This window comes from Panicum virgatum, chromosome 2N (genome assembly GCF_016808335.1).
Source record: "Panicum virgatum strain AP13 chromosome 2N, P.virgatum_v5, whole genome shotgun sequence".
Lineage (NCBI taxonomy): Eukaryota > Viridiplantae > Streptophyta > Magnoliopsida > Poales > Poaceae > Panicum > Panicum virgatum.
In genome coordinates this window covers 68,299,272-68,312,259 of record NC_053146.1, presented here as the reverse complement: position 1 = coordinate 68,312,259, position 12,988 = coordinate 68,299,272, and the positions used below count along the sequence as shown (strand labels likewise).

The 12,988-nt window shown below is 45.1% G+C and overlaps 2 protein-coding genes across 9 annotated transcripts; both read left to right on the top strand.

Annotated features, from left to right (window-relative positions):
• The first annotated feature begins 2,643 nt into the window (after positions 1-2,643).
• LOC120662109 (protein NETWORKED 3A-like) lies at positions 2,644-6,082 on the top strand. 6 transcript variants are annotated; one of them, XM_039941205.1, is made up of 4 exons: positions 2,678-2,878; positions 3,651-3,701; positions 4,114-4,218; positions 5,085-6,082. In XM_039941205.1, the coding sequence occupies exons 2-4, from the start codon at positions 3,671-3,673 to the stop codon at positions 5,819-5,821; spliced, it is 873 nt and encodes a 290-aa protein (XP_039797139.1). In that variant the 5' UTR covers positions 2,678-2,878; positions 3,651-3,670; the 3' UTR covers positions 5,822-6,082. The 6 variants fall into 6 exon arrangements, with proteins under 6 accessions (XP_039797140.1, XP_039797139.1, XP_039797142.1 ...); XM_039941206.1 differs by lacking the exon at positions 3,651-3,701 and having other exon boundaries at positions 2,644-2,878; XM_039941208.1 differs by lacking the exon at positions 3,651-3,701 and having other exon boundaries at positions 2,680-2,984.
• Positions 6,083-9,172: 3,090 nt separating this feature from the next.
• Positions 9,173-12,141, top strand: LOC120662108 (superoxide dismutase [Cu-Zn] 2-like). Of its 3 annotated transcripts, XM_039941202.1 has the most exons (9): positions 9,175-9,222; positions 9,557-9,650; positions 10,224-10,308; positions 10,416-10,517; positions 10,599-10,694; positions 10,860-10,891; positions 10,988-11,063; positions 11,561-11,614; positions 11,849-12,141. In XM_039941202.1, exons 3-9 carry the CDS (start codon positions 10,236-10,238, stop codon positions 11,869-11,871), a joined length of 456 nt encoding a protein of 151 aa, XP_039797136.1. In that variant the 5' UTR covers positions 9,175-9,222; positions 9,557-9,650; positions 10,224-10,235; the 3' UTR covers positions 11,872-12,141. The 3 variants fall into 3 exon arrangements, with proteins under 3 accessions (XP_039797135.1, XP_039797136.1, XP_039797137.1); XM_039941201.1 differs by having other exon boundaries at positions 9,173-9,222; positions 10,416-10,694; XM_039941203.1 differs by lacking the exons at positions 9,175-9,222; positions 9,557-9,650 and adding an exon at positions 9,687-9,835.
• The last annotated feature ends 847 nt before the right edge of the window (positions 12,142-12,988 follow it).

Here is a 12,988-nt window from a genome sequence, read left to right as displayed (position 1 = left end):
ATTTTAGCTTCTTTTGCTCAATTCCATTTGCCACTGATGGGCAAGGCGATGTGATTTGAATTCAAAATTCAAGTTTCAAAATTACGAATGTGAAATATTGTTTAGGTATATGTAATCCATTAGAAAAGATTGAACTATTGAGATGAGAAAGTAACCAAAAGAGACTATATATTCGTAAGAGGAAGAGAGATGGAAGAAAAGGAAATATAGGGTGAGGTTTTGGTAATCTGTTGGAGGAGATGGCAAAAAACTGCATTACCAATAATAGGGGAGTGCCCTACGAATGGTTTTAGGATATGGGGTTTTGGTAATCTGTTGGAGATGCTCTTAATCTCGAAATATGCGGGCTCAATCTCATAAAGTTATTCGTAAGAGTAGGGTTACGTTATTGTATTCATAGAAGCAAGTGTCCTCACGTTTATGTGAGTATCTACATCTGTAATATATTTTGAAGAAAGAAAGACTTACACGGATGAATTTAGCATGTGCGGTGAAGAATGGGATATGACTGGCCTAACCTGAGATGTATATGGAACCCTAGCACAAGCTAACGCTATGAAGCATACACATGAATTCAGCTAAGGCTATAGAGTATATACATGATTTGTTTCACGCAAAAAATAATTGTACTATTTTTCTATGTCTGATGATCCCTTGATAAGGTACTGACGTACTGTCTTGGACCTTTGTTACCAGTGTCATATATAGTTTATATATGCTTCTTAGCAGAAGAAAAAATAGGGAGGTTCCTCTATTTGTTGTTACTGGCATAACTGAAAGCTACTATTTTGGAATCCGGGCCTCGCATTTTAGTGTCAATCTGCATCCTGTTGAACTCCATGCACCGTGGAAACAGCATGGTAGGAACGATTTCTCCCCTATCTGAAAGGACCATCGCATGTGAAAAATAATGGCAAGCATCGTAGGGACACTGAACAAATTATTTTAGTACATAATGTCAATAGAAAAATTAACACGGTGACCTTTCACTACTGTGTCAGAGCCTACCACAGGCCTTCTACTATCTTGACAGCCGTGGTCCAAAATAGTGGTGAGACATCGACGACCGATGATGAACCAACACGGTTCAATTTCAACCGGCCCATGGGCCAACACAAAGGGAGCCAGCTCATAACAATAGCAGAACGCAAACATCAAGATGGCAAAGAAAGGGTGGGCTTGGACACGCGGCATCCGCTAATAGGTTAAAACCGCAGGGCAACTCTCGTGCCTCCTTTTTCTTCGAGCATAAGAGCTTACATATGAGTGTGTTTTTTTGCAACGACGATGCAAACCTGTGTGCGAGGCAAACCCAAGAATGCATCTCTCATTTTGCATTCGCTTGTTGAAGTCAGTCTTAGGCCGGCCCATAGATCAAACAGCCGAGCAGGCCTCTCATTCATTGGGCCTGACTGGTTGTTGGTCGCAGCCCGACAAGCCCCGTCTGAGATGGGCCTTTAATGGTGCGGGCCAGAGCTGAGATGGGCCTTTCATTCGATCCACCAAAAAACAGTGGGTGGTGGTCTCGGAATTGTGCAGGGGAGAAGAGAAGAGAATCAACGGTGATGTTTGCACCACCGACCAGGCGCCGGTAACTCCGTCGAGGCGTGTCCGTGTCTCCTCGTCGCCGAGCCGACGATGCATCCATCATCCATCTCGCGACCAAAGAAAGGCACTCGAGAACCTCAAGAATGTCCCGGTCGCAGTAGGCCGGCAAGGGCAACGCCCGGCTAGCAGGCGCGCGCGCTGCGTGGTGGGGCCACCCCACCGCCCATCTCACTTCCTCCGATTAGGGAGATCCTGTTTAAGCACCTGGCGTTAGCCTCGTCTCCATATTCGCTAGGGTGCCAATTGATAACTATTAGGTGCCCCTTCAATCCTCTCTAGTTTAAAATTTTGTATTAATTCTCCAAAATTATATTTTAATTTACAAAATTAGTATAAAATTTTGAATTAAAAAGAATTGTAGGTGCACCTAAGGGTCACCCACTTACACCCCTACTATCTGTATCATTTGGCCACAATTTTACTTCTTAATTTTCTTCCTTTTTTTTACTAGTCATAGTCACGAGTGGGATGCGGCTGGGAGTCTGCAACGGCTAGTTAAAAAAAAAGGAAGCATCCGCGCGTAAACTAGCAGGGCCCAACAAGTACAGCCCGAGCAGCGCGCTTTCAGAAAGCGACGGAGGGGCCCTTTACCCTCCACCATGCCCATTGCCCAATCGCCAAGCGCTTGTTTTTTCCCCACTCTCTCCGGAATGGAAAGATTCATCTACAAGAGCAAATTCGATGCGTTTTCGTTCCAAATTTGGCAGATTTTTATAGCTCGCCATCGCCAATGCATGATGCCTTGGCACCCGCGCTGCTGTCCATTTACATCGACTTTTAATTACTGCTCCCTAGCGCTTACCGAGATGGACACGCTCTCTCTCAACTCAAGGCTGCTGCTGACTTGGAGCGCCCCGCCAACTGTGGGCCCACGTGCCAGCCGCCCCACGGGCTGGGCGCACTCTGAACTCTCTCACGTTCGCCTTCCGGCCCCTCCGAGGCATAGAAAACCAAAGCCGATCCCACCACGGCCGCGGCGCGTGCCAGTCCGACCCGGAAGATAAATAGGAGATTCTTCCGAGGGCTCCCCCGCAAGAGTCCCCCTTCCCCTCGCGTCGCGTCCAGCCAGGCGCCATCGCCGTCGCGGACTCGTGGAGCGCCCGGATTTGAAAATCTCGCGAGGCGCCCGCCGCTTGTCCGCTTCCTCAGCTTCGCCGTCCTAAAAGCCGCGGAGAGAGCGAGCGAGAGACACAGAGAGAGCCCAGCCGCAACGGGAAACCTTCTCTTCGCCTCGGGGCGGAGCGGCCGCGGCCACACGAACGCGACGCAGGTGCCGTGCGGTTCCAAACCCCCCCTCTCTCTCCCAGAAACTTCTCGATTTGGTTGATGATTCTTCCATCCCGCCGCGGCGTGGTTCACGGGGGCCGACGTGCGAGGTAGTACCGGTTCTGTTGTGTGCGTGAGTGGCGCGGTCTGGTGTTTCTTGCTGCGTCGAGGAGGTTCCGTCCGATGGGAATGTGCGGATGAATCTGTAACTGCAACCTCAGTACTTCCAGTTCGGTTTCTTGGCTCTTCCCTTCCTTTTGATTCGATTTTCTGCGCCTGTGTTGCGTCTGGCAATATCATGTTAGCATGGGATGTCTTGCTGCTATGGATAGTACGGTACTTGATTTGATTGTTCCGGTACAACAGCGAGATCGATTGCGAGACGGGTTCAGTTCCTAGCTAGTTCAGGCCACCTACGGTTTTGCTAGCTCTTCAGTTAGTACGCCTTTGATAACTGCAAGGTCTTGGAGGTGTGCTTCTTTTCGTTAAGACGGTGCGTTACATTTTACTTTTCAATCAGCTTAGGCGATTCAAAGCTAAATCCTCTGACAAGTTTTTATTTTTATTTCGTTCTGATTCGGCTTGCTGTTGTTTACTCTGACTTTTGGCACGGCATAGCCCTGTGAACCTTTTCACTCCTCGAGTGAAGATGTGTTGATTGCACCTGTTCGCCCTTTTAGTGATTTGTTCAGTTGCATGAACTACATAAGTTGGACTAAAAATGGTCTGTTTTCTTTTCCCCCTTTTCTCTTGGACATGAAAACTGAACTTTTCAGGTTACAGTCATCTCCAACCAATGTTCTTGTTTCTGACTTGTGAAAGAGGAGATCCACATCCTTTCCCACTCTGTTCCTGCCCTCTGTAATGCGCTCCTGGATCACTCTCTTTTGCAAAGAATCTGTATGTAGTCCCACGTGGTCTGAAGATTTCATGTAGTCACAGTTCCTAAATTCAACCAATAGTCTTGTGCATGTTCGTGAATAAAATCTTTGGTCGCTTGTTCGTTCACTCTTCAATTCATGCCCACTGAGAAGTATATTACTTCTGCTTACGTGTTGATTTGGATGCAATGTCAAGTTTTGTCCAAAACATTTTACGGCAAACTAAAAGAATCCATCCATGGTAGAGGCCTGAAATCTTGGTGATCATGTGTGATAAAGTTTCAAAAAAGAAGATTTAGTGGCTTTTGTTTGAAATTTTCCATTTGCTTATTCTTGTTGGTCTGTATGATTGCTGCAGGTAAGTCAGAAGACAAGATGATGCACAAGGAGTTGCCACAGGTATGGTGGTTTGGCAGCCGCAACCTAGCAAGGCCATCTCCATGGCTGAACAACACACTTTCAGGTATGGCCTCATCCCCTTGGCATTCTCCAACGGACTCAACTATAGCATTTCCATTTGAATTTATCAGAAAATTTCTCTCATGATCATTCTGTCTTGCCAATCCTTCAACTCAATGTGATACAAAATCCTTATAGCAAACTCTAGCTATTGCACTTGACTTTACATGGGAATTTATAACCTGATTATTCTGTTCTGTTGTGATTTTGACCTTTGCGTTCTGACGAAGTTGCCATTGCTTCATAATTTTTTTTGGAAGAAGGCTTCATAAGTAGGACAGCAATTCGTCCGGCGATGTTATACGGTGCTGAATGTTGGCCTACAAAAAGGCGACATGTCCAACAACTGAGTGTAGAAGATATGCGGATGTTGCGGTGGTTTTGCGGGCACACAAGAGGGGATAGAGTCCGGAACGAAGTTATTCGGGATAGGGTCGGGGTGGCACCAATTGAGAAGAAACTTACCCAGCATCGGCTGAGATGGTTTGGACATGTCCAACGAAGGCCTCCTGAGGCGCTGGTGTGTAATGGGGTTTTTAACCGGGTCGATAATGTAAAAAGGGGTAGAGGTAGACCTAAACTGACGTGGGATGAGTCGGTTAAGAGAGACCTTAAGGATTGAAATATCTCTAAAGAGATAGCTTTGGATAGGAGCGCTTGGAGACTAGCTATCAATGTTCCTGAATCTTGAATTTATTTCTTTCGGGTTTTATCTCTAGCCTACCCCAACTTGCTTGGGAAAAAAATATTATATTGTTGTTGTTGTTGTAAGGCTTCATAAGTAGAAATGTAGAACTTCGTCTTGGTAGATTACCTCTTGTTCACGCTCAGTAACAAAATTGTTTTGTTGTCCCTTCCCGTTGGTTTCAGAGCTGGATGACAAGACCATGCAAATGCTGAAGCTAATCGACCAAGACGCGGACTCGTTTGCACAGCGCGCTGAAATGTACTACAAGAAGCGGCCCGTGCTAGTGGACATGCTCGGCGACCTGTACCGCACGCACCGCTCGCTGGCAGAGCAGTATGACCTGCTGAAACATGGCAGCGGCACACGCCAAACAGTGTTTGGCCTTTCTTCCTGCACGCAGAGCCGGTCTCAGGCGTCGTCCACGAACGGCAAGACGACGCCTCGCTCCTCTTGCTCTGTCTCCATCTATGACTCGGAGTCTGAGGTCGATGACCCCGAGCAAGAAGAAGAAGAACACGAGGGAGCGCAGGTAGAGCTGATGCGTGCGGAGGCCATCAAGATGGAGTCGGCCTCGCAGGAACAGCAGCGGCAGAAAGAGCAGGTCGAGCTAATGCGCGCGGAGATCGAGAAGCTGAAGGAGCAGAATGCGGCGCTGCAGAAGGCGGAGGAGGAGAACGCGGCGCTGAAGGCGGAGCTCGCGGGGAAGGACGAGGAGAAGAGGGAGGTCATCAGGCAGCTCGCGTCGTCCCTGGACATGATGAGGGATGAGAACCTCACGCTGCGTGAGCACATCAGGGGATCGAAGCATTCGTCCGCGTCCACCCGTGCGTTTGATCTCAAGAAGGTGGCCAAGGATCTCTTCTCTGCGAGGCTATTCACCGCGCACTGCAAGCCGACGGGCCCCATCGTCGCGCTCTGAAGAGAGTCCGGCGCAGCAGGATGAAGGAAAGAGAAAACAGCATGAATCTGATGATACATTTGTTGTAGATCATGTGCATATTGAGGATGGTGTACTAGCCTGTCCGTTTCTGTTCATGTTCAGGTTTAGCAACTAGAGAGGATTCGTTTTAACCAGTGCTTCGGCACCTGTATTTACATCTGTGGTGGTAGTTAAGTACAGTTGTTTGTTCACCCATACAATGGCGTTAACTATAGCTAAATATTCTCGTAAGTTACTCCTCGTGTTGTGTGATTCTTGGTGGTGGTGGTTGTGACCGAATCGCCAAGTTAAATAGCTTAATTAAGTATAATGACTATTATTTGAATATATTAGGTGCATTAGTTTAATTAAGTGTAACCTGACAGTCTGTTTCCAACTCACAGACCGATCGAAACATCACCAGTAGTCTGCTTCTATATTTGTGAAATTTATCTATATTTGTGAAATTATATCATGCTAGTACCGTCTGCGCTCGCCGTCGTGTAAGACTACTGGTGATCTTTCGATCGGCCTGTGGGTTGGAAACAGACTGTCAGGTTACACTTAATTAAACTAATGCGTATGATATTTTCAAATGATAATCATTATGGTTAATTAAACTGTTTAACTTGGCGGTTGGCGGTTCTGTCATAGTAGTAGTACTAGAGTATTTACCGTCCAGTCTGAAGGTCTGAACCATCTTGAAATGCTGCCAAGCTGAAGCCTTTCGTTCGAAGTTCAGGCAATCAGTGAGAGCATGATGAAATGAAATTGGTTCTCGGGTCAGGTGCACTTTAGTAACCCCTGGATTTTGTTGTGGTTAAACTGAACGGAATTAACAGTTTGACAAGCTACTACGATAAGAAGCGAGGCCCCGTATAGTTTGCAAAATACACGTCACATCGAATTTTCGGACACATGTATGAAGTATTAAATGCAATTGAAAAAATAATTAATTATACAGTCTAACTGATTAGCAAGAGATGAATCTTTTAAGTCTAATTAGTCCATAATTAGACATTATTTATCAAATAATAACGAAATTTGCTACAGTACCAAAGTCTACATTTTTTCACCAACTAAACACACCCTGATATTGGATTGCTGGGAGGGGATGTAACGAATATGGCACCATTAATGCCATTTCGAGTGATTTTGGTGATCGAATGACAACACAACACTTGGACTAATATGATTGTTAAGATGATCATTCTCAGGCTTTTAGGTTCAAGTGATGACAAAGAGAAAGAGAAGATAGGCGTAGCAAGGCCCGATGGACTGCCCCTACGGGGGTCTCAGGGCAGCGCCCTGAAAGCTCTTCGATTCAGGAGCACCGGAAGAACCGACGCCAGGGCATCGGAGCATCCGATGGTAGTCGGAAGAACCGACGCCTTGATACTTTGGTGCAGAAGAGAATCGAAGCCAAGTCAGCCTATCGGCACCGGTTGAACCGACGGTCTAAAATAGGGCATCGGTGCAATGGCCGTCCTTTGTACCAGAGACGATGTCAAGTGCCCAGAAGAAGTTTCTTCAGCACCGGTTCAACCGACGGTGCATCGGTGCATACCACCGGTGTAATGACGTCAGCATCCAGGAGAAGATTCTTTCAGCACCGGTTGAACCGGTGAGGCATCGGTGCATTGCATCGGTTCAACCGGTGGTCTCTGCGTCAGCTGTCAGGACTTCAACGGCTACTTCATGTTGTGAGTGACCGGATGAACCGACGCTACCCTGCCAAGAGGCATCGGTTCTTCCGGTGGTAGCAGATTTTCAGCTGACCGTTGGAGCAACGGCTACAAGACTTGGTGGCCTATATATATGCCTCACCCCGGCCATTTGAAGTGTGCTGGAGTTGCTGAACATCCCAAACACACCCAAGAACATCTCCAACCACCATAGAGCTTCATTGTACATCATATAGGCTTAAGCACACTTGTGAGAGTGCTTAGTGCTTGTTTAGGGATTAGTTCTTGCGAGAGCTCCCTTGAGAGAAGTCTTGCTGTGGCAAGCAACTTGTGATCCGTCGTGTGACCCTCCGTCTTGGTGTGGAGTGGCAACGACACTTTGTGCGGGGGAAGAGGAGGCCCCCTCCTTGGTGGAGAAGCTCCGTAGTGGATTTTCGGCCGGGTGACCGAGAGAGACGGTGGCGGTGCACTAGACTCGGTGTCTTGTGTGCACTTGCCTTTGCTTGCCGGCATCGCCTTGGTGGCGTAGTGCAAGACGGTGATCGGAAGAGCCTCGGTGTCCCGTGGACGTAGGCGTTTGTGCCGAACCACTTTACATGACCGTGTCTACTCGGGAGTTTGCATTCCTCTTGCACTTACCTCTTTACTTACCTTATTACGTTTCCGCATTTACTCTTTCTTGTGTGCCTTTACTTTTCTAGTTAGTTTGATTAGGATTGGCTATAGGTTGCAAGTTTTTAGGGGTAAGTAGAGAGTTGCATAGATAAACCTTAGTCATAACTAACATGTGTAGGACGTGTTAGGATTATCTTATGCAATTAGATTGAGCCCTAGGATAGAAAAGCGATTAGCGACCCTATTCACCCCCTCCCCCTCTAGGGTCGGACACCCCGGTAATCCTTACAGGGGAGTAGGTACCAGATACAAAAAGACAAAAAATAAAAAAATAAAGGAGGGGTGGGTGGCAATTCATCTAGTCAACGGTGGCAATTTAGGGGGCGTTTAGTTCCAAAATTTTTTGGGACCGTTTGACTACTAATTAATAGTATTAAAAATAGATTAATTATAAACTAATTACACGAATGGATGGGAAATCGCGAGACGAATCTACTAAGGCTAATTAATCTATCATTAGAGGTTAATTACTGTAGCATAACATGTCTAATCATTGCATAATTGATTCGTCTCGCGATTTCACCCGGGGTTATGGAATAGATTTTGTCAGTTATCTACATTTAATACTTTAAATTAGTAGTCAAACGTTGCAAGTACTGCAGCGCGTGAAAATTTTTGGAACTAAGGGGCCGTTTAGTTTCCAAACTAAAATTTTTTGGGTGTCACATCAATAGTTTGATCAGATATCGGGAGTGCTTTTCGGATACTAATTAAAAAACTAATTTCAAAACTCACTTGGAAACCGTGAGACGATTTTTTGTAGTCTTTGACTGTATCATTAGCACATGTGGGTTACTGTAGCACTTATGACTAATCATGCACTAATTAGACTCAAAAGATTCATCTCGTCGTGTACATCCAAACTGTACAATTAATTTTGTTGTTTAAGTACATTTAGTGCTCTATATATGTCCATATATATGTCTCGTCGTGTACACCCTCTTAGGGTGCTTCCAGTTGCACCTGGACAAGTCTCCTCCGACAGCCTCTTAAGGTGCTTCCAGTTGCACCTGGACAACTGCCCTCCGATCCATCCATTTAGGGGGCATTTAGTTCCCCAACGCGAAATTTTTTGCGTGTCACATTAATGTTTGACCAGATGTCGAGAGGATTTTTCGAACACTAATTTCAGAACCCGCTTGGAAACCGCGAGACGAATCTTTTGAGGCCTTTGACCGTACCATTAGCACATGTGGGTTACTGTAGCACTTATGGCTGATCATACACTAATTAGGCTCAAAAAATTCGTCTCGTCGTGTACATCCAAACTGTGTAATTAGTTTTGTTATTTAATTATATTTAGTGCTTCATACATGTGTTTAAAGAGGAGATGAAAATTTTTTGGTGGAAATTTTTGGGAACTAAACGGCCCCTTAGCCCTCGGTTCTCGAGTCTTCCACAGACTCGCTCTCGCTGCTCGCCTTCTCTTCCGACTTCTCCACTCGCGTCGCACGCAGGGGTCGCCTGAGGTATATCAATCACCCTAAACCCCCAGATCCTAGGTTTCTAGTCGCTTCTCATCGTTTGCAAGTGCTCCCGTCCTCAAGTTCTAAACCCCCAAATCGTAATTAGGGTTCTAATCGTTTCTCTTTGCCTGAATTCATCCACCTAGGCCCCCCCTATCGCTGATTCAGCCGGGTTCGCCGGATCTGTGGTTGTTCTGTTCGCTTGAGTCTTTGATATTCGTTGGCCCTGCCGAATTTGTGTTCGAATTACTAGATAGAAGATCTGGGCGACTGGTTTGCTGCCTGTGCAGTAGTATTTGCCTACCCGTATGATTTGGTTTGCTGCCTGTGCACTAGTGTTTGCCCACGCGGATGATTGTGTAATAGATGCATCGATGCGTGTAGCTACAACCTACGACTGCAGTCTACTAACTGTTTGAACTTTAAGCTGTGTTGATTTATGCTGTTAAACCTACAGTTTCAGTATACTGATTAGTGAATACATATACTGCAAAAGTTTTGTTCTTCAGCACTTCAACATGCCCTGTCATGTTAGCCTACTTAAATGAACTCGTTCCTTTCGGGCTTTGACTGCAGATCACATAGACAATGGTGAAGGCTGTCGCTGTCCTCGCTGGCAGTGATGTCAAGGGCACCATCTTCTTTTCCCAAGAGGGAGATGGTAATTCTCCCCACATGTCTTGACTTATGAGAACATCTGTGTTCTATACTATTGCATTCGTCAAACACAATTGGTTGGTTTGGTTGCTAATTCTGGTTTATGCTTAGGTCCAACCACCGTGACCGGAAGTATCTCTGGGCTCAAGCCGGGGCTCCATGGGTTCCATGTGCATGCGCTTGGTGACACCACCAATGGCTGCATGTCCACTGGTACCTACATCTCTTTCCCCTGTTATGTATCAGGGCAAGTGGATATGCTGTGCTTACGGGGTAAATTATTTTGTGCTGCAGGGCCACACTTCAATCCTGCTGGTAAGGAGCATGGTGCACCAGAAGATGAGAATCGCCATGCCGGTGATCTTGGGAATGTGACAACTGGTGAAGATGGTACATTTGTGATTTGTCTCACTGTCTTTTACTGCTGTCTGGTTCATTTGTATTGGAGAAACCTTTAACATAGTTGACTGAAAAGATTAGTTTCTTTGTTTTCAAAAGTAATTTGTTGCATTAGATTGCAGCGCATAATCCCACTGACAATTTATTGCTTGGCAGGTGTTGCTAATGTCGATATTACTGACTGCCAGGTTGGGGATACTGATACTCACTTTCTCGCTGTACCTTTTCTTACCATTTTGGTTTGAATTTGTTCATTTGACATGGAACACACATTTGAATGTCAGATTCCCCTCACTGGGCCACACTCAATCATTGGCCGAGCTGTAGTTGTCCATGCCGATCCTGATGACCTTGGCAAGGGTAATGCTCCATAAACACTTGAATGCAGTTTATCAGATCTGTATGGCCTCTCTAGTGCAGTGTTGATGGAGTAGTTTGTGTTATGCTGTCTGCATGTTCTCACTATCCTTCATACAGTAGATAATAAACATAATATTAGAGACAAAATGGAAATCGCCTTAACTGCATTTCTGTCAGTTCACAAACTATTTTCACATGCTATTGGATGAAACTGATGCTTATCATTTAATTTACGTTAACTAGGAATTCTTGATTTTATCCACTTTCTGAATGTGTATCTTACAAATCTGGTTGTCATTCTTCCATGGATGCTGAATTGTTCACAAAGAGAATTTTTTAGCAAACTAGTGTTTATCTGTTAGCCTCTTTTAGTCTGTGCTTTTATTCTGTTTTTGAGCAAATTCCTAATAGCTTCTTATAGGTGTGCTATTGTTAATACATAGTGCTCCAAGACTAAAAGGTTTACATATAACCATACCTTCTCTGTCGTGTATCAGGTGGACATGAGCTTAGCAAGAGCACGGGAAATGCTGGTGGCCGTGTTGCCTGTGGTAAGGTTCCTGTATCTTGGTTTAACTTTGTGGAGTTGAACACATTATACAATCTTGCCGAATCTATCTTTTTTTTATGACACTTGGTGGAGCTTTCTTTCTTTTTTTTTCATTTTTGTTTTTGTGAAGAAGAGAGAAGCTGATACTTATTAGTGGATCTGTTAGAGCCACACATATTTATGCTACTCTCGAGTCCTTGTGGAGTTGTGGTCCTCATTTTCCTCATCTTGTCAGGTATCATTGGGCTCCAGGGCTAAATGCTGTCTTCGTTGGCAAACATTCACATCTGAGCACCTCCGGTCTTGCTGCTTCATTTCCCTTATATTGGATACTTAATTGGCTACACTTAATAATCGCCTGATCAATGGTCAGAGCACTATTCCCATCATTCCAGTGTATGAACATTGCACAACTATCATTTGGCTTTAGTGCGAAGTGGCTGTTTTGGAAAATGTTTTGTGGATTTTTTTATGGGTTGTCTGATGTACTATTATTGAAGTATAAGTAAATTGCCCACCTCTCCGCTAGATTTTTGGTTAAATTAGTCTGTGAATGCAACTCAATATGGTATTAGGGTCAGAGGTTTCGAGTTCGAATCCTAGCGGGCACGATTAAATAAAAAAATTGCAACCGACTCTCTACACATGAGAGGAAGTACCTCTACATTATTTATTTTTGGGTTGAATTGGTTGGTGCATGCAACTCAGTAACCGTAATTCGGGGATAGGTTAACCATCCGGTAATGTTTACTTTCTGAGCAGCAGAGCTCGCTTGGAACATGTTATACCAGAGGAAGGCAAACCTGTCGAGGCAGTGTTGCCACTTTGACGGATGATGTGGCAGTGATCTGGCAAACTATTATAAAAACTTCGTAGATGTTGAAATACAGTAGTACATATCAAACGTTGTGTTTTCGAAGAAGGAAAAAACTAGCGAAGTAGGTGGGGAACATACAATAGTTTTATTTATCATGTAAACATACAATCGTTTATTCATCAATGAAGTAGGTGGGGAACTCCCCCCCCCCCCCCCCCGGATTTGCTTCAAAAAAAAAGAAAGAAAAAACTCATATTGCCGACGTGTCATCCTCTTCGGTCACGTAGTTTACTGTTTTTTCTCATTCAAATAGTGAGGGTCAAAATTTCTAGCTTTGCCCTTGCCTTTGGACTACTTAAGGCACACTCTGAGGAGCACTGATGTGCCTCTGTGGTCAAGTACTGAGAATAAGAAAATTCAGAACTTTGAAGCAGAAACATTCATTCTCTCTGCAGGGCATTTCGAAAGTACTTATGATTCTCAGCGGCAACAATGTTTAGTACACTGCGAGATTAGCAACTAGGGATAGGGGAGAATTTTAGCTTGGTGATGTTAGCG

Bases quoted from the DNA above. Each gene is read 5' to 3' on its own strand.
- LOC120662109 (XM_039941205.1), top strand. From the start codon at position 3,671: ATGTTCTTGTTTCTGACTTGTGAAAGAGGAG. The intron at 3,702-4,113 runs ATCCACATCCTT...TGATTGCTGCAG, and splicing joins TCTGACTTGTGAAAGAGGAG to GTAAGTCAGAAGACAAGATG. The intron at 4,219-5,084 runs GTATGGCCTCAT...CGTTGGTTTCAG, and splicing joins GCTGAACAACACACTTTCAG to AGCTGGATGACAAGACCATG.
- LOC120662108 (XM_039941201.1), top strand. From the start codon at position 10,236: ATGGTGAAGGCTGTCGCTGTCCTCGCTGGCAGTGATGTCAAGGGCACC. The intron at 10,695-10,859 runs GTACATTTGTGA...ATTGCTTGGCAG, and splicing joins TGTGACAACTGGTGAAGATG to GTGTTGCTAATGTCGATATT. The intron at 11,615-11,848 runs GTAAGGTTCCTG...TCATCTTGTCAG, and splicing joins TGGTGGCCGTGTTGCCTGTG to GTATCATTGGGCTCCAGGGC.